Below are 19,751 nucleotides of genomic sequence, written 5' to 3' on the forward strand. Positions count from 1 at the left end.
GAGTGTCCATCGGAGTCTGTGTGCTCATGGGAAGGAGGGACACAATATCATCATCCTAAGCGTCCTGGCCCTGTGACATCCCTAACTTGATGGTGAATTCGTGGGAGTAGGGGGCACATCTTCCATTGCTTTAGTGTTCTGCTTTATGCCAAGTAAATACTGCAATGCTGTGGATATAATTTGAGTTTCATGAATCTGTAGTGATTAAATTAAAAGACAGGGCTGTCTGCCACCCAGCTTTTCAAGATACTATTTGCCTTATTTTTGTTAGGTAATAAAAATACCTTATTGACTGTTGAAATATGCCTACTAACCATGCTGATGTTATAGTAATTTTCTTATCAAATTACCACCTAACTTTTTTTAGGGTGACAGTCTCAGAATTAAGGATCTTCCATTCAAAGTGAGACTATACCTGTTGTATAAGGAGTAAATTTCTGGTGACCTAGGGTTTTTTAAATAAACTTTTTAACTTTAGAATGCTTTTAGATATATAGGACAGTGCATTTTAGATATACGGGACAGTGTTCCTCTGTACCCATGGTACCCACTTTCCCTGTTGTTAACCTGTGGTAAGAGTATGAGATCTTCATCACAACTGACAAACCAACTGATTATACTGAAGTAAAGTCCAAACTTTTACTCCAAGGTGACACAGTTTTAAAGGCTATATCCAGTAGTTTCTAAAAACTGAAAATCAGTATTGAATGTCCATACCACATGTGAGATTCCTGATTCTTTCTTTTTTTTTTTTGAGATTCCTGATTCTTAAAAGAAATGAAGTAACTTTATAATTAATGGGCTTATCAGGAAGTAAGGAACTTAAAATAATGTGGGTTTAAAGTTTGAGTAGGGAAATTGACAAGTAATTGAAACGTGGGTATTCATAAAGATGTCAGGAGAAACATTAACAACCTCAGATATGCAGATGACACCACTCTAATGGCAGAAAGTGAAAAGAAACTAAAGAGCCTCTTGATGAGGGTGAAAGAGGAGAGTGAAAGAGCTGGCTTAAAACTCAGCATTCAAAAAACAAAGATCATGGCATCCAGTCCCATCACTTCATGGCAAATAGAAGGGGAAAAAATAGACACAGTGACAGATTTTCTTTTCTTGGGTTCCAAAATCACTGTGGACAGTGATTATGCAATGAAATTAGAAGATGCTTGCTTCTTGGAAAGAAAGCTGTGACAAACCTAAATAGCATATTAAAAAGCAAAGACATCATTTTGCTAACAAAGGTCTGTATAGTCAAAGCTATGGTCTTTCCAAAAGTCATGTATGAGTGTGAGAGTTGGACCATAGAAAAGGCTGAGCACCAAAGAATTGATGCTTTCAAATTGTAGTGCTGGAGAAGATTCTTGAGAGTCCCTTGGACTGCACGGAGATCAAATCAGTCAATCCTAAAGGAGATCAACCCTAAATATTCATTGGAAGTACTAATGCTAAAGCTGAAGCTCCAACACTTTGGCCACCTGATGTGAAGAGCCAACTCATTGGAAAAGATGCTGATGCTGGGAAAGATTGAAGGCAGAATGAGAAAAGGGTGGCAGAAGATGAGATGGTTAGCATCACTGACTTAACAGACATGAACTTCAGCAAACTCCTGGAGATAGTAGAGGACATGGAGGCCTGGTGTTCTGCAATCCATGGGGTCACAGAGTCAGACATGACTTAGCAACTAAATGACAACAAAGATGGCAGGGTGGGGCTTGATCACCATATTAGCTGTTCTTTTGTTGTTTGGGAAATATGGTATTATAACATGGTTTGCTCTTTATAGATAATCTATCTCTAGATTATTGAACACAAGGGCTGCCCTGGAGTAGGAAATGTGCCCTCCTGGGACTGCTTCGGGACTTAGGATACAGAAGAAGTAGCCTATGGCTCAGAGGCTAAATTCTGTGGTTAAAATTGTTAAAAATTTAGTCTTAAGTCTTTCCCCTAGGACTCTCTAACTTTAAATTTTATACTGAAGCGTATTAGAGATACGGGAATTTTGCTATTTCAGTGGAACCTTTTAATCAGCTTTAATGCAGGCTTGGGTAAAGTAAATCTTAATACTGTCTCTCTTTCAGGGCTTTGCTAGTTTGCTATCCTCAAAGCAGAAAAGCAGCAATGAAGCAGCACTGCTTCTTAACTCTGCTTTTATTAAATTTTCTTTATAATCCTCTTCTAGTCCTTTTTTATACTGTACTATTGAACCATAAACAAACTAGTAAATAAAAATTGTACTCATGGAATTTTAAAATTGTTTTAATGAAGCTCTGGAAGCATCCCCATTTCAGAAGATATTTTTCCCTAGTTTGTTTTTTAAATTCTAGAAAGTAGGTCAGTAGAAATAAACCCCCTTTAATTGATTTAATTAGAAATGGAAAATTATATGAGTAGCTCAATTTGAAGTATAGATTTAAATAATTTTACTGGGATTAATATCACTTAATGGTTTGAATTTAAATAAGTTGCATTTAATCATAGCTTATAATTTCTTGAAAAGATTTTAATATCATAAAAGTGAAAGTGAAAGTCACTCAGTCGTGTCCGACTCTTTGTGATCCCATGGACTATACCGTCCATGGAATTCTCCAGGCCAGGATACTGGAGTGGGTAGCCTTTCCCTTCTCCAGGGGATCTTCCCAACCCAGGGATTGAACCCTGGTCTCCTACCTTGCAGGTGGCTTCTTTACCAGCTGAGCTATTAGAGAAGCCCAAGAATACTGAAGTGGGTAACCTATCCCTTCTCCAGCGGATTTTCCCAACCCAGAAATTGAACCAGGGTCTCCTGCATTGCAAGTGGATTCTTTACCAACTGAGCTATCAGGGAAACTCCTATTAAATATCTCATATTTAATATCAGAGAGGAGGCCTAAGTGTTAGAATATATCTATGCATAGGGAAAAAAGTTTGCCATGAAATATAATATTTGACTATGAAATTATTTTAGAACTGTATTTCTCACATAGTATACCTGAGACTATTGTTCCTAGCTCAGTCGCTCAATTGTGTCCAACTCTTCATGACCCCATGGACTGCAGCACGCCAGGCTTCCCTGTCCATCACCAACTCCTAGAGCTTATTCAAACTCATGTCCATCAAGTCGGTGATGCCATCCAACCATCTCGTCCTCTGTCATCCCCTTCCTTCCTGCCTTCAATGTTTCCCAGCATCAGGGTCTTTTCAAATGAGTCATTTCTTCACATCAGGTGGCCAAAGTATTGGAGTTTCAGCTTCAGCATCAGTCCTTCCAATGAATATTCAGGACCAATTTCCTTTAGGATTGCCTGGTTTGATCTCCGTGCAGTCCAGGGGACTCTCAAGAGTCTTCTCCAACCACAGTTCCAAAGCATCAATTCTTCGGCACTCAGCTTTCTTTATAGTCCAACTCTCACATCCATACATGACTACTGGAAAAACCATAGCTTTGACTGGACAGACCTTTGTCAACAAAGTAATGTCTCTGCTTTTTAGTATGCCATCTAGGTTGGCCATAACTTTTCTTCCAAGGAGCAACCATCTTTTAATTTCATGGCTGTAGTCATCGTCTGCAGTGATTTTGGAGTCCAAAAAAAATTAAAGTCTCTCACTGTTTCCATTGTTTCCCCATCTATTTACCATGAAGTGATGGGATCTGATGCCTTGGTCTTAGTTTTCTGAATGTTAATTTTAAGCCAACCTTTTCATTCTCCTCTTTCACTTTCATCAAGAGGCTCTTTAGTTCTTCACTTTATGCCATAAGTTTAGTGTCATCTGCATATCTGAGGTTATTGATATTTCTCCCAGCAATCTTGATTCCAGCCCAGTGTTTCTCATGATGTACTCTGCATATAAGTTAAATAAGCAGGGTGAAAATATACATCCTTGACATACTCCTTTCCCAATTTGGAACCAGTTCATTCTTCCATGTCCGGTTCTAACCTGTTGCTTCTTGACCTGCATACAGATTTCTCAGGAGTCAGGTAAGGTGGCCTTGTATTCCCGTCTCTTTCAGAATTTTCCACAGTTTTTTGTGATCCACTCAGTCAAAGGCTTTAGCTTAGTCAGTGAAGCAGAAGTAGATGTTTTCTGGAATTCCCTTGCTTTTTCTGTGATCCAACAGATGTTGGCAATTTGATCTCTGGTTCCTCTACCTTTCGTAAATCCAGCTTGAATATCTGGAAATTCACAGTTCATGTACTGTTGAAGCCTGGCTTGGAGAATTTTGAACATTACTTTGCTAGTGTGTGAGATGAGTATGATTGTGCAGTAGTTTGAACATTCTTTGCCCTGCCCTTCTTTGGGGTTGGAATGAAAACTGACCTTTTCCAGTCCTGTGGCCGCTGCTGAGTTTTCCAAATTTCCTGACATATTGAATGCAGGACTTTCATGCATCATCTTTTAAGATTGAAATAGTTCAGCTGGAATTCCATCACCTCCACTAGCCTTGTTTGTAGTAATGCTTCCTAAGGCCGACTTGAGTTCACACTCCAGGATGTCTGGCTCTAGTGAATGATCACACCATCATAGTTATCTGGGTCATTTATACCTTTTTTGTACAGTTCTTCTGTATATTCTTGCCACCTCTTCTTAATATTTTCTGCTTCTGTTAGGTCCATAATGTTTTTGTCCTTTATTGTGCCCATCTTTGCATGAAATGTTCTCTTGGTATCTCTAATTTTCTTGAAGAGATCTCTAGTCTTTCCCATTCTATTATTTTCCTCTGTTTCTTTGCATGGTTCACTTATGGCTTTCTTTGCTTTTGAATTGTTTAAAGTGTGCATTCTACAGCTGAATGGTTGGATTTGAAGTGCAGTTAGTTTGTGTTCATAGAACACAAAGGCTAACCATTCTAGCCACCCCATACTGGAGAGAACTGTAGCACTGACCTCTGGTGACCCTGTAAGGTGATATACTGGCTACAGCCTAATGTGAAACAATTGCCTTTATGCTTTAAGAAATGCAAAATACTCCTAAGGGTCTTTTGGTCTCCTTCCTAAGGAAATACTGTACATGTTTTTACTTTAGTTTTGAGTAGCTCCCTGGTGGATGGTATTTTATTTATACTTTAAAAAAAAAAATACTAGTTTACATTTACTTATGGTGCCATCTAAGAGTATATTCTCTCCTGTCTTCTTGCTGATAACAGATGGACATTGCACCAACAAATAAGCCAAGATTCTGCCTTATTTATGGTTTGATTTATATGAGCAGTGATAATAGCTCTTCTAATAAAACTATATGGTTATGCTTTCTGCCTGATAAAACTAATCCATATTCCTGGAAATTCCTACATATCCTACAAATGTAGCTGTAAAGGAACAATATAAATGATTACTACTGGTTTGACAGGCAAGTTGTCTTAACATGAAAGAAAGTGAAAAAGTGAAGTCCCTCAGTCGTATCCAACTCTTTGTGACCCCATGGACTATAGCCTACCAAGCTCTTCCCTCCATGGGATTCTCCAGGCAAGAGTACTGGAGTGGGTTGCCATTTTCTTCTCCAGGGGATCTTCCCGACCCAGGGATCAAACCCTGGTCTCCTGCATTCCAGGCAGACACTTTAACCTCTGAGCCACCAGGGAAGCCCAGAAGGTATGTCTTAACATACCTTGGTTGAATAGTGTTGTATTAGGAATAATATATGAAATACTAGACACATTCATTAAAAGTAGAAAATATCCACCCGTGTTTTAAAATTATTCTTAAAGTCTTGCCAGTGCAGTGAGACATGAGACAGAAATAAAAAGTTATTGAAAATTGAAAATTGGTGATTAAGTCTTTATAACTTGCAGGCAAAATTGTTTACACTGAATATCTGAGAGAATTTAAAAAGTAAAATTACATGGTTTAATAAACTGGTTAGATATGAGAAGTATCCAAAATCCACCATATAAAATAAATACAAATATTTATTATATACTATCATGTTATTTCTGTGTGTTAGCTGGTTGGTGAAATAACAGAAAAATAAAGTTTGCATTGTCAGGTTAGGGAATGAGAAGAGAGGGCAGCATCATAAAAACTCAGGGAGAAAAAGGTTGTAAGGAGGACTTAAGAGCCTTAGTAAGTGTTGTACATACTGAGGTCAATCAAAGTGAATGCTATGGTTTCTCCTCGTGGTCTTGAGATCACTGGCTTCCTCTGGCAAAGCCACGCTGGTTAGAAGAAGGAAATGGAAGCCAGACCACAGTGGTTGAAGAAGGAATATAATGTAAGATCCAAGACATTTCTTTGAGTTTGATTGTAATGGAAGAAAAAAAGGAGAGGGATTGAGAGTTATGTTGTTATTGCTGCTTTGTCATTTTGTTCATTTATTCCAGAACCCTTCCATATGAGACTGGAAACTTCTCAAAGGCAGGCTCTGCTTTTGAAAGCCCTGCAGTACACAGTACCACCTTGAATGTAGAGACACTCATTGGCTTTATGTTAAATTCATGACTGTGAATATAAGTTTTAAAACACTTGGCAGTGGGCCAAGTACAGAGTATGTGCCCATGCGTTTTCAGTGATTAGACGAGGCGGGCCTCACTGTGAGATGTGCTGTGCCCTGTCCTGCTGCAGCTCCTCTCCCATCTGTCTATTCACCAATCTTACCATCTTCATTCACAACCTCCTTCCTTTTGGACTTTCTTTTTTTTTTTACAGCTATGAAACCTACGTAGTCGAATATCACGATGCTTCTCCTGTAGGGAGTGTGATGAGGAGCAGAGTTTGGCTTTGGAGTACTCGGAACCAGAGGAATTGCCGAGGACTCGAAGCCCAGCCCTGACCACTAGAGAGCCCACAACACAATGAACAAATTGAACTTCCATAACAATAGAGTCATGCAAGACCGCCGGAGTGTGTGTATTTTCCTTCCTAATGATGAATCTCTGAACATCATCATAAATGTGAGTAGATCCTACTTTAGAAATGTTTAAATGATGATGTTCCCACCAGTGACCACATTCAAATTATGGCTTGGCTAATGATGAGATCCTCACAGAATGAGACCATTAATAATGCTGGAGAATTGGGGTATTAAGGCTGTCTACACAGGTATAAATTTGAATGATAACTTAAGTTCAGCTGTCTTTACCATTCTCTTGTTTGGTAAAATTAGAGAATATCTGTTACTATATTATATATAGAAAAATAAACACTTTGCTTTTTAAAAAAACTTTTATTGAAATATAATTTTTATGGATATCTGAGTTTGCTTTTTAAATACTTTTGAGTTGTCCCCTACACACATGAAATGGTAATACATAGTTGCTAACTTTTTAACATGCATCTTGATCATTGTTTTGATAGTAGGCCGTAGCCTAAGTCTAGCCAATTTCAAGAATAGGCTGTGCATTTACTCACTAAACTTGCTTATGGTTCATGAGCTGGATGGAGTTAACTCTCTTAGTTAACCTGGACATTGAGGAATATAATACATTTTCTTTTTTGTTTTTACTTTTAAAGTTGAGTTATAATTTACTTACAGCAAAGTATAGGAATATTGAGTGTGCAGCTCTGACTTTTCCCCAGTGTATACATCCAAGTAACCATCATTCAGCTTGAGATATAGTAGATTTCTAGTGCCCCAGAAAGATCTTTTGTGATCCCTCCTAATCAATAATCTCTACCAAAAGATAATATCTATTTCCACTTCTATCACCATAGAGTAATTTTCTTATTTCTGAATTTCATGCAGCTAAAATTATGTGGTGCTCACTTTTATATCTGCTTATATTTTATATACTCAATATTTGGCCTGTGACAGTTATCCATGCTGTTGCATGTGACAGTAATTCTTTTCTTCATTTTTATATTTCATTGTATGAGTATGCCTAATTTCTTCTCCAGCTATTATTATGGGTATTAGGTTATTTTAAGTTTTGGAGGTATTACAAATAAAACAGTTATGAACATTTTATGTGTATACACATATGTATATGGGCTTCCCAGGTGGCTCAGTGGTAAAAGAATCAGCCAGTGCAGGAGACATAGGAGACATGGGTTCAACCCGTGGGTCAGGAAGAAACCCTGGAGGAGGAAATGGCAACCCACTCCAGTATTCTTGCCTGGAAAATCCCATAGACGGGGGAGCCTCACGGGCTACTGTCCATGGAGTCATAAGAGTCGAACATGACTTAGCGACTGAGCACACACACATGTATATACATGTCTGGACTTATACCTGGAAGTGGATTGTGAGTCATGATGTATGCACATGTTGAGCTTTGGTAGAGACTGCTGCACAGTTTTATGTGATCGCAGTCATGCCTAGCATTTGGCAACCCCTCCCTGTTGTCAACTTTCATGTTCTTTCTTTGTATTCTGTTGGAATTAAGGAAAAAATTTCCTTAGTTCATGTCTTGAGTTAGTTCTTCTTGCTACTGTATTTTTAACCCAATTGCCACATGAAAAGAAATTTCTAAATGTTATATGGAAACTATATGACATTTAAATAGCTCCATTAAAAATTTAGAGGAAAAGATTCTGCTTATCATAATTATTTTGGTTTCATTCTATCAGTCACCAGAGTTCCTTGATTTACTAATGTAGCCTTGTTTTTGCTTAAAGGAATTGTCTGAGTATCAAACCTGCCTATTGAGTGAATTTTATCAGTCTCTTAGGCAGAATTTCTATTGATTTAGCTCTTCTATACTCAGATTACTCAAAGTTGTTTTGGATGTGTGAAGTGATAAACTGTTATTATTCCAGCATTTGGTTTTTAAAACCTAGTTAAAGTTGGCAACATTATCTCTCTTCTTCAGTTTGGGCACTGTCAGAATATATTAAAAGATAATTTACATGTATACATGAATATGTTGTTTGAGTTCTTTTGACAGTTATATAGAGAAGGTATCAACTAAAATTTTAAAATATACATAAACATATAGTATAAGCACTTAAGAAACTTCTCTCAGTTCCATTTCTGCCTTTTCACCTGGTTGAATATGTATAAATGTGTTCATATGTGTGTACACACAAAAAGTATATGGAACAAAACCTTACTGACCTCAGGTAAGTTAGAAGGAAGACTAGTCTTATTTCATGAGGAATACTAGGAGCTGGCTATAATTTTCTAAGAAATTAATTTATACTGAAATCTCAGTTGAGGAAGATAGTTATGGAGAACTGACAGACGATCCATTTGTTCCTATAGATCAGTGATTTTACAACTTGATGTCTAAAAAATTATCTGGAGAGCTTGATAAATACTCAGACTATTGGACTCCACTCCTTGGAGTTGGTGATCTAATAAGTCTAGGGCGGGACACAGGGATCTATGTTGAAATCCCTACTTCACATCTGCAACCTTGGGCAAAGTAGTTCTTTGCTTTGGTTTCCTCTTCTATAAAGTGAAAATAATCTGCTCTCCTCACAGGGACATTGTGAGCATATAAAGACATAAGAGGCTTACTTGCTTACTGCCGTGTCTGGCCTCAGTGAGTGAGCACTTAATAGAGTAGCACTTGTTTTCATTTCTTTGAGCTGTATGCTCCCTCTATTAATGAAACTCAACTTCTGAACACCATGTAGACCTGTTCTTATTCCAGGGTCCGTGCATAGCCCTGCCATGTCCAGACTCCTCATTAGCAAGCGAACTGCTGGACCAAAGGAGGGAGGAGGAGGAACTGGGTTAAGTAGCTTGGGGTCCCCTCACTGCTACAAAGCCAACTCAGGGCTGCCAAAAGGCATGTCATTTTCTACAAAGTGTCATTTTTGTCTTCAGAAAATAGCAGTGATGTTTGTAGAGTTGTGGTAGAACAGATTAACTATAACAAAAACTATTTCATTAATGGTCTCCTTTTTAAAAATCATTTCTAAACATTTTTTTTAAATGGAGAAAATCTATTCCCTGAGAAGTGTAATTGATAGAATATTGCCTTTCTGCATGGGGTAAATGTAGTTTTGATCATTTTTGATTTTCCATGAATTGAACAAATAGGGATTGTTCTAAATTATTTTAATCATCAGATAAATATTAAATATGGAAACTTGGAAATTTTTGGAAACAAAGTTATGTTAATGTAGGAGTCACAACATTTTTAAGTGATATAAATTGTGGCTAAGAGATTATATCTCTTCACTGAGACGAGAGTGAACAGTTCTTTCTCTGTAGCATATTTTAGACATTCTTGCTCAACAAGCCATTAATATTGAGAATTAGATGCTGTTTTTATTAAAAAGTTCCATACAAAGTATATTTTTAGATAATGCTTTCATTCTTATCCCTAATGCCTCATAGTCTATGGCACCTTTTAAAGTTCCTATTGCTCCTAAAGATTAGAGAACTTGAAAAATTTTCAGTCAACTAAAACATAGCCTTCAAGACTCATAATATGCAAATGCAAAAAACTCAAAATTGTTTTCACAGTAGGTAAGACTTCAGAGCCACAGCCTTACTTACTTGCAGTTTTTAAACAAGAACATTGTCTTTCCTTGATAGTTGTTAAAGAGCTTTATTATGCTCCAGATACTTGATTTAAAACTAGCAGAACAATAATAATTATATAGGATGTATGGATGTATGGAGATTATTTGAACAACAGTTATACAGAGGTACAACATATTTTGTATACAGCGTGTGGTTTGGAATTTTTCTTTTAACTTTTTAATCGTATTTTATCCAAAGTACTTTGTATATGACATTTTAAAATACAGTCAAAGCTTAAGATTAAAGTCCTAGACTTCTTTAAGTCTCAAATTTGTAGTATATAGTTCAGTTTTATTTAACCTTAAATACTTTTCCCATTATTTTATCATTTTCTTTATTTAAGCTTATTTATAAAGTGCAGTTTCAGTAATGCAGAATTCAAATCCAAAGTCTTTTTAGTGAATGAAGGTGACACTGATTTCCTGTTGGCAAATGTATCCCCTCAGTGGTGTTGGTGGACACGTATTGATACAAATTCTTGAGTGGCACAGTATTAAATGATCTGCTCAGTGGGCCAGAGTACTGTAGTTTGTAGTCATGGACCAGAAGGAAGGTAAGAAACCCACAGGAAATCAGATCCTTGGCTTTCATTCATCAGACATTTACTGAATGCCTGCTGTATATTCTGAGTATAGAATAAGACACTGTCCCGGCTTCACGGAATTCCTGTTACTTCTAAACAGCTGAAGTGGTGCTATTTGGCCTTACATATATACATTTTGCACTTTCTAGTGGATAAAGTGCTTCAGATTGCATGTGTTCTCAGTCCCTTGGTGTGTCTGACTCTTTGCAGTCCCATGGACTGCAGCCCACCAGGCTATTCTGTCCATGGGATTACCCTGGCCAGAACACTGGAGTGGGTTGCCATGCCCTCCCCCAGGGGATCTTCCCAACCCAGGGATCGAACCTGCATCTCCTGCATTGCAGGCAGTTTCTTTACTGCTGAGCCACTGTGAATTAATAGTGAATGTGGAAAAGAGCCATAAACCTATCTTTCTTACTCCAGTTGACATTGTCACCATTCTGAATTGTTTGACTTTCAATTATTAAGAGATCTCAACATGTTTTATTTTCTGAATCTAAGTTATATATTAAAGTATGATAAAAAATCATTAATTCAAAGTTAACTAAGTTAAGATTTGTAATCATTAAAACTGTAACTGGCATGATTATTGAAGAAAGAAGTTGCAAGTTACTAGTACAAATAAGAGGAGAAATGCTACATGTAATGAACTGTCAGGTTGCACATATTTTAATAATATTTACATACAAAAATATTATAATACACAAATGAGCAAAGTTCTGAGTTACTCTCTCTGATAGTACTAACTACATGACTTCAGGCTCTCTGGGTTTTCCTTTATATGTCTGTCAAATGAAGAAATTGACCTATATGGTCTCTTAATGTCAATCCTAACACCAATAAGCTTTAGTGATTCTGAGTTCAGCAAGGCAGACTCATTACAATTATGTGTCCCCCAAAATGCTTCATTCAGTATTTGAAAAGTCAATAAAACTGCGTCTTTTAAAGACTGTTTTATCTTTCAGCATGTGACTTTTCAGAATAACTTAACCTTAACTCCATGTTCCAAATTAACATGATTTTATTATTATACTAGGACTCAGAAAAGAACCTGGTTTAGTACTTAAAAGATATGTCAATGAAAGTGATTGATTAAAGTAAATAAAAGCTAGGTATTCACTCGTCGTGTGGTACATGAGCATTTTGTTTAAACCACCATGATGAAAACTTTCCTTGTAAAAATACTTGCCAAATTAATAATTTTGATAATTAATAATTTTGATCATTTGATTAGATTATTTTGGTTTCCTTCTGAAATACATATTTATCATGCACTATGGCTATAGAGTAAAGCCTTGTCCATGTGTCCTCAGATTTGTGAGTCTTGTACAAGATTGCACTGGTACTTTATTACCATGTTGTAGAGATTTGTATTGTGATCATCATGACTGAAACAGCTGTAGTGATTTCCATAAACCAACTGTTGTTCTGCTAGTGTCAGCTTGTCCCTTCGGTATATATTTAGGAGGCATTACATTGCCTGATTGTGGCTCACTGTTTGGACTTGGCTGAATTATTAAGTTGTGTTTGTTTTATTTTTGTCTTTTTTCCCATAGGTCAAAATTCTGTGTCACCAGTTACTGGTCCAGGTGTGTGACCTACTCAGGCTAAAGGACTGTCACCTCTTTGGACTCAGTGTTATACAAAGTAAGTCTCAGTCCTGTCTCTGATGGAGTTAGCCAACTCTCCCTGAGGAAATGGCATTTTATAGCTGTAACTTAATTGAGCATATTGTTATGTAATTGTGATTGTCAAAGTACTTGTAATCTTGGCTTTTAATCTAGTATTCATATTTTAAACTCAACTGCTGTGTATTTCTTCTATGATTTAGAATTTTAGGTCTTGAATTTATTATGGTTTGAACTCAAAAACTGGTTCCTCTTTACAAGTCTAGATTTTATGCATTTGCTCTTTTGTGTTTTAATGAACCCAACTAGGAAATTACCTTGGTTATTTTTGTAATTTAATTTGTTTTGTAATTTTTGACATTAAAAGACATGTAGACATAATAAACCTGACTTTTCTCTATTCCAATTCTCTTACTGTTGAAGATATAGTATAACAAAGTGATCTATTAATTTACTCTTATTTTCTTTTTTCCTTCCTTTATCCCTTCTCTTTTTTTTCCAGTCAAAACATATAACTCGGAGATAAGGGATCGGTTTCTTCTGTATACTTTACATGGAAAAGATTTTCAAGTAAAGGGCTCCATATAAGCTTTCTCTGCCAGTGACACCTTAGTTAGAGTTAAGTTCCCAGAGTTTAAGTGTAGCCATTCCTTAAAACTTTTTTCTTTCAAATCATACTTTAAAATTTCTCTAATTTAGTCTTCTAGATGCCAAAAAACCTTTCAGATCTTTGCTCAGTTTTTCAAGGAAACCTTTTTTGTGAAATGTTGCTCAGTTTTTCAAGAAAACCTTTTTTGTGAAATGTAGCTGTATTTTGTATTTGGATATGAATTATTTTCTACTACTGAAATTGGTTTCAATTTAAAGGTTTATGATATCTTGAGAATCTGGTTAGTACCATAAAATGCTCAGATCTCCCAGATTGGAAAGTATATCATGATGAGCTGATCAACAAGTTCAGCTCCAAAATGTGAGCTGTTTTCATTTATCTAAAAAGACTGCTCTAAAGAGGCCAGAGACCGTGGAGCAGGGAACACGTCAAGAAGAAAGGAACCATCTGTATGTCTTCTTTGGAGAAATGTCTGTTTAGTTCTTTGGCCCATTTTTTGATTGGGTCGTTTATTTTGCTGGAATTGAGCTGCAGGAGTTGCTTGTATATTTTCGAGATTAGTTCTTTGTCAGTTGCTTCATTTGCAAAACCACAATGAGGTACCACTTCACGCCAGTCAGAATGGCTGCTATCCAAAAGTCTACAAGCAATAAGTGCTGGAGAGGGTGTGGAGAAAAGGGAACCCTCTTACACTGTTGGTGGGAATTCAAGCTAGTATAGCCACTATGGAGAACAGTGTGGAGATTCCTTAAAAAACTGGAAATAGAACTGCCTTATGACCCAGCAATCCCACTACTGGGCATACACACTGAGGAAACTAGAATTGAAAGAGACACGTGTACCCCAGTGTTGATTGCAGCACTGTTTATAATAGCCAGGACATGGAAGCAACCTAGATGTCCATCAGCAGACGAATGGATAAGAAAGCTGTGGTGCATATACACAGTGGAGTATTACTCAGCCATTAAAAAGAATACATTTGAATCAGTTCTAATGAGGTGGATGAAACTGGAGCCTATTAGAAGAGAGATTGCAGGATGATGCGAGAACTTTGGAACAGGCATCAGATGACCTGGTTCTGATTCAGGTTCTACCACTAGCTAGCTATGTGGCTTTAGACATGTCCCTTGCCTTCTCTCCATTTCAGTTTTCTCTCATGTCAAATAGAAATCACTGCTTCACCTGCTTTGCAGGACTGATGTGTGCTTGAGAAAGTATACAGCTCTGGTCAAACTGCTGGATGGTAGAAACACAGTGGTAGTTTAAAAAACTATGCATGTGCCATCATGGCGAGCAGTCTCAGTTCTATTCATTATGTTGCTTCATGTGATAAATGGATTTTAGTAGCATCTTCTTATCTCTCGGACTTCTTCTTTGCCCCTTTCATCCACGCTGGTTGACTTATTATGACATTCATTGACAAAGAGTGGCTTTACCCTTCCTATTCTAGTCAAATGTTTGACTTGTTCTGTCAAACTGCAGTATTCAGTCATGAGTGACAGTGTGGGCATGTGTTACCTTGGAGTAGTCAAAGAGACGGACTTTTCTTCCACAACAAGTACATTTTTATGCAGGACTTTCCATGAGCATGACCCCAGGGTGATGGTTAGAGGAAAAGGAAGGAGTTAAAAAAAATTTTTTTTGGAAAACTTTGTACAAGATAGGAATACTTTTCATATGAAATATCTCTGTTTAAAAGAGTCCATTTGAGAAATCTGAAAAATTTTGCACTTTTTACCAGCTAGTTTTCACATGTTTAGATCATTTTTGCATGAGTTAGTTAGCAGTCTTATTTTCTGCTCATCTTAAGAACATCATTCCCTTGAAGAAATATTTTGGCATCCATTCTTGTTTTGCATAAGATTATTTTCTTCTTCCCACAAGATCAACCCCAAAAGCAGCGCAAGTAATGCTTTATCATTTTGACATTCTGGGTTTTATGTGGATAGCGCAGAGAAGGAATAGTATTAGAGACTTCTTTTCACAAAACACATGGGTCAAGCTGCTCACTTGAAAACAAATCGGTTATCATCAGTTTTTTTTAGTTTCTTACATAGCAATTAAGATGCTGTTTCTGCCCTTTTTTATTACTTTGCACTTATGAGATGGATCCTCTGTGAACCAAACAAAAGCATGTTTTTCTAAGACTGAGTAACACCACAGTGTTGGAAGTTAAACTATGTTATAATGACCATGGAAACTAAGTAAAAGCAAGAATAGGAATCTAGTATTTCTTCTAAGTGTTAACATTTTCAGTGATACATGTTCTGTATTGCAAAAGCAAAATAATAATGTCATTAATAGCTATCCCACAGAACCTTGTATCTTTTTACGTTTTCAGTTTTCTTGGTGATATGTGACTTTAGAGTACATTCAGAAAGCTTGAGGCTTTTTTTGAAAAACCCATTTCTTTGTATATTCTTTTCTTTAAAAAAAAAATCTATGCTTTATCACCTGGTCTCCTTTTTTTTTTAATGTGCAGATAATGAACACGTGTATATGGAGTTGTCACAAAAGCTTTATAAGTATTGTCCAAAAGAATGGAAGAAAGAAGCCAGCAAGGTACGACAATACGAAGTCACTTGGGTGAGATTATCAGCAAAATTATTTTGATTTTTAAAAAAGGTTTATTTTAGCTGTTATACATTAGGAAAACATCTTAACACTTTATACAGTAAAGATTTGGAAAGGGATATGAATTATAAGTTCTAAAATATCACATTAGCGAAGGATTAATAGCTTATAACATGTAGCAAAAGATTTTGAACATCTGCTAAAATAGTATTGGACAATAACTTTTCCATAACCTTGGGATAATGTTTTGAAATGAAAATCATGGGAAAAGTATTTGTTCCTCTTCTTTGGCCACATTAGTTGTCAAAACTGACTGTCTAGAAGTTATTAGTCATTTTAAAATCTGCTTTTACTATCTTTACATTGATATTTTATTACTTTATTGAACCCGTGCCTTGTATTTGCATAGGAGAGCATTCACTGGGAATTTACCTAGTGTTCTCAAGATTACCCTCACAAAACAGTAATAATCCCCAGTGTGTAATCCTTGATCCTCCAATTTGTATTTAAGAATTCTTGGAGTAAACTGAAGGCTACTTCAAAACCAACTACAAAGTAAGGAACATGAATGTCTAAATAAACAAACAGCATGTTAGAATTTGGTATGTGGAATGTCAGAGGAACAGGAGAACATTGTAATGAGGAGCAAATGGTCACCACAGGGGACAGAGCTGGGAGAGGAGCTGGATCTCAGCTAGAACTTTCCACTGGCATTTATTTTTATCTTCCCGTATGTTGTCACTGGCATTACAGTGAATGAGTATCAGATAGTGATGATGCTTTATAACTTCCTGTTTCTGCATGGACAACTTTATACCTACTGGAAGCCCCTACTCATTAGAAGTAGGTCAAACCTTTCAATGTTTAAAAAGTGTCTTAAAAATGATATTTGTTGTTTTTGAAACCCACTTTTGAAGTAACTAAAAACAGCCTGATTTTTACACGTGTCTTTGTTTAGGGAATTGATCAGTTTGGACCTCCTATGATCATCCACTTCCGTGTGCAGTATTATGTGGAAAATGGTCGATTGATCAGGTATGAGGACAAGGAGAAATTCCAGACCTTTCATTTTCCACAGTACTCATCTTCTAATGTATCAAATAAAGTACTTCTGTTTATTGTTTGTCTCCACCTGCTAGAATATAAAACAGCAGGGAGATTTTCTTTTTTAATTAATTTACTTGGCTGCACAGGGTCTTAGTTGCAGCACACAAGCTCTGAGTTTCAGCTTGTGGGATCTTAGTTCCCTGACTAGGGATCAAACCTGGACCCCCTGCATTGGGAGCACAGAGTCTTAACCACTGGACCATCAGAGAAGTCCCAAGAACAGGGTTTTTTTTTTTTTTTTTAAAAAAAACACTTTGGCACACACATGTATCTTCAGTCCCTAAAACAGAGGTAACAGTAGACACTCAATACATATTTGTTGAATGAACGAGTTGTTAGACTATCAGTGAAGTTGTTAACAGTATCACAGCTCACATTTTCTCTTCTCTACATTTTCCATAACAGATCAGTCACTGAAAAGGTACTTCCTTTAAGGAAGAACTAGCACTTTTGTGAAAAGAGGAGAGGTTGGTTAATGCATTGTTTTCTTTTCGGGTGGTGATGTGAGAAAAGGGACAGCAGCAAGAACTCTGTCCTATACAAATGCATGGGTGTTTATATCGCCTGGTTTTCTTTTCACCTTTGGGGTCTTGCTTCTGTTCTTGGCAGTATCTTTAAAGCTAAGATTACACCCAGTGGAGCTATCCTCTGAGAATCTTAGATGCAGTTCGGCGAGGGCAGGTAACTGATTCCTTTTCTGGAGGTGGGTGCCTGAATACTACTCTGCACATGATACAGACCCAGAAGTCATCAGTTCAGAAGCTCAGATTAACATTTTATATGAGGTTACAGTGCTGGAAGATTTTCAGAGGTGATTTTGTCACCTGGTAGAAATTACTAGAAATGTGAACTCTGTTTTTCACTTATTTTAAAATTTTGAGAAACTCTATGTAAAAGGGACAAATATACATTTAACTAATGAGTTGTATCTGAGATTTGCTCTTAATATTTATATTATTGCCACATGCAAATTAAAAAGTAAAAAATATGAGCCCATAAAGGATGTTTTTAAAGGCAGAGAAACCTTTTTAGTTATTCTCAGTTTGTATAAAATCTTCACTCAGTGTACTTAATTGGAATGGAATGTGCTGGAAAGAAGAAAAATATAGTATTGAGCCATTAATTAGCCCCCTGGGACTAATGAATGTTTCATTAACCCCTATACTTCTGCCCTTTTCTCCAGTGATTAGCTAGTCCAAACGCTGTGTACTCAGCATTATACAAAGAAGTGCTCTGAAAAGTACTCTGTCCCAAGAGGAAAAAAATTACATAAATGCTTTATTTTTAAATTCTTCATTCTTAAACATGATCTTGGTTAAAATAAACTCATATGTTTTTATTATCATCAACTAATGAGCTATGAATCTCAGGTAAACATTCAACCTAAAATAATAGGGAGGCAAATACTCATTAAATACATAACACAAACACACACATTTTTTCCCCCTTGCATTTTTACTTTGATCACAGAGGCGTCCTGTTTGCCTGTGACATTTTTTGGAGCTTGACTGTGTTTTTACCCAGTCAGCACTCTTTAGTGTATTTAATGGGGACTATATTTATTTCTGACCTCAACAGATTGTAATGAGTGCACTATTACTGTTTCCGTTTGTGAGGACTATTATGATTTTGTGGCTGCTGCTGCTGCTTAGCTAAGTCACTTCAGTCATGTCCGACTCTGTGCGACCCCATAGACGGCAGCCTACCAGGCTCCCCAGTCCCTGGGATTCTCAAAGCAAGAACACGAGTGGGTTGCCATTTCCTTCTCCAATGCATAAAGTGAAAAGTGAAAGTGAAGTCGCTCAGTCACGTCCAACTCTTTGCAACCCCATGGACTGCAGCCGACCAGGCTCCTCTGTCCATGGGATTTCCCAGGCAAGAATACTGGAGTGGGGTGCCATTGCCTTCTCCGGATTTTGTGGCATGTACCTATAAAAACACACCCATAAAGTAACATCTGCTTAATTTTAAAAAAAAAAGGATTTTAAGAGAATTTTCAGTTCATTCACTTTTAGAGGGAAAAAAACTATAGTCAAGCAAATTTTTTCCAGTACAGCATATAAATAGAAATATTTTTTAAAGGGCCTAATGTATTTGTAATTTGCTCAGATGAAAAACAAAACAAAAAAGGACACATGACATTAAAACCAGGATTGTCCTTATTTATGTTGCGTGTGCAGCATTGTGGTAGCAAAGTTATTTTAATACAGACAACGAATGCCTAGGCTTCTCTTCTAATACTTGTTCAATGTAGTATTTATTTACCACATTGGAGTGGCATGATTTAGATCTTGTTTCCATCATCAGAATGAATCAAGTGCCGCAGGCCTCAGGAAATGTTGCTTTTGCAGTCTGGGTCGTCTGGCCTGGGGTCCTGTCTCCCTGAGGCCTGAGGGAAGCAGCCATCAGGCAGCCATCAGGTGTTGACACAGCCTCCCCCTCTTCAGCAAGTGAGGCGGGGGAGGAGGAGGGGACAGAGCAGAAAAGCTCCCGTCCCCAGATGGGCAGCAGGATTTGCGCTCTGTTTACATGCGTTTAGATTGTTCCATCAAAATGTGAGTTCTGCTTTCTTTTGTTTTCCTAGTGACAGAGCAGCAAGATACTATTACTACTGGCACCTGAGAAAACAAGTTCTGCATTCGCAGTGTGTGCTCCGAGAGGAGGCCTACTTCCTGCTGGCAGCCTTTGCGCTGCAGGCTGATCTTGGGAACTTCAAAAGGAATAAGCACTATGGAAAGTACTTTGAGCCCGAGGCTTACTTCCCATCTTGGGTAGGCACTGTTTTCAGATCTAAAGCGTTTGCTCTAGCACATTTCTAGTTCATTGTTCTAGTTCAATAGAGACATATCAACCCCTAAAA

General features: G+C 37.1%; 1 protein-coding gene across 5 annotated transcripts in view; it reads left to right on the forward strand.

Annotated features, from left to right (window-relative positions):
* Positions 1-19,751, forward strand: part of FRMD6 (FERM domain containing 6) — a 107,604-nt gene that overhangs the window by 61,548 nt on the left and 26,305 nt on the right. For 2 of the 5 annotated variants that reach the window (XM_019968667.2, XM_019968666.2), the window contains exons 2-6: positions 6,621-6,865; positions 12,529-12,619; positions 15,693-15,796; positions 16,743-16,819; positions 19,476-19,662. In XM_019968667.2, coding sequence (XP_019824226.1) covers positions 6,767-6,865; positions 12,529-12,619; positions 15,693-15,796; positions 16,743-16,819; positions 19,476-19,662 — 558 coding nt within the window. In that variant the 5' untranslated portion in view covers positions 6,621-6,766. Of the gene's footprint in view, positions 93-6,620; positions 6,866-12,528; positions 12,620-15,692; positions 15,797-16,742; positions 16,820-19,475; positions 19,663-19,751 lie in introns of all 5 variants that reach the window. The other 3 variants (XM_070797410.1, XM_019968668.2, XM_019968669.2) reach the window with 3 other exon arrangements.

Source organism: Bos indicus, chromosome 10, assembly GCF_029378745.1.
Source record: "Bos indicus isolate NIAB-ARS_2022 breed Sahiwal x Tharparkar chromosome 10, NIAB-ARS_B.indTharparkar_mat_pri_1.0, whole genome shotgun sequence".
NCBI classification, from domain to species: Eukaryota; Metazoa; Chordata; class Mammalia; order Artiodactyla; family Bovidae; genus Bos; species Bos indicus.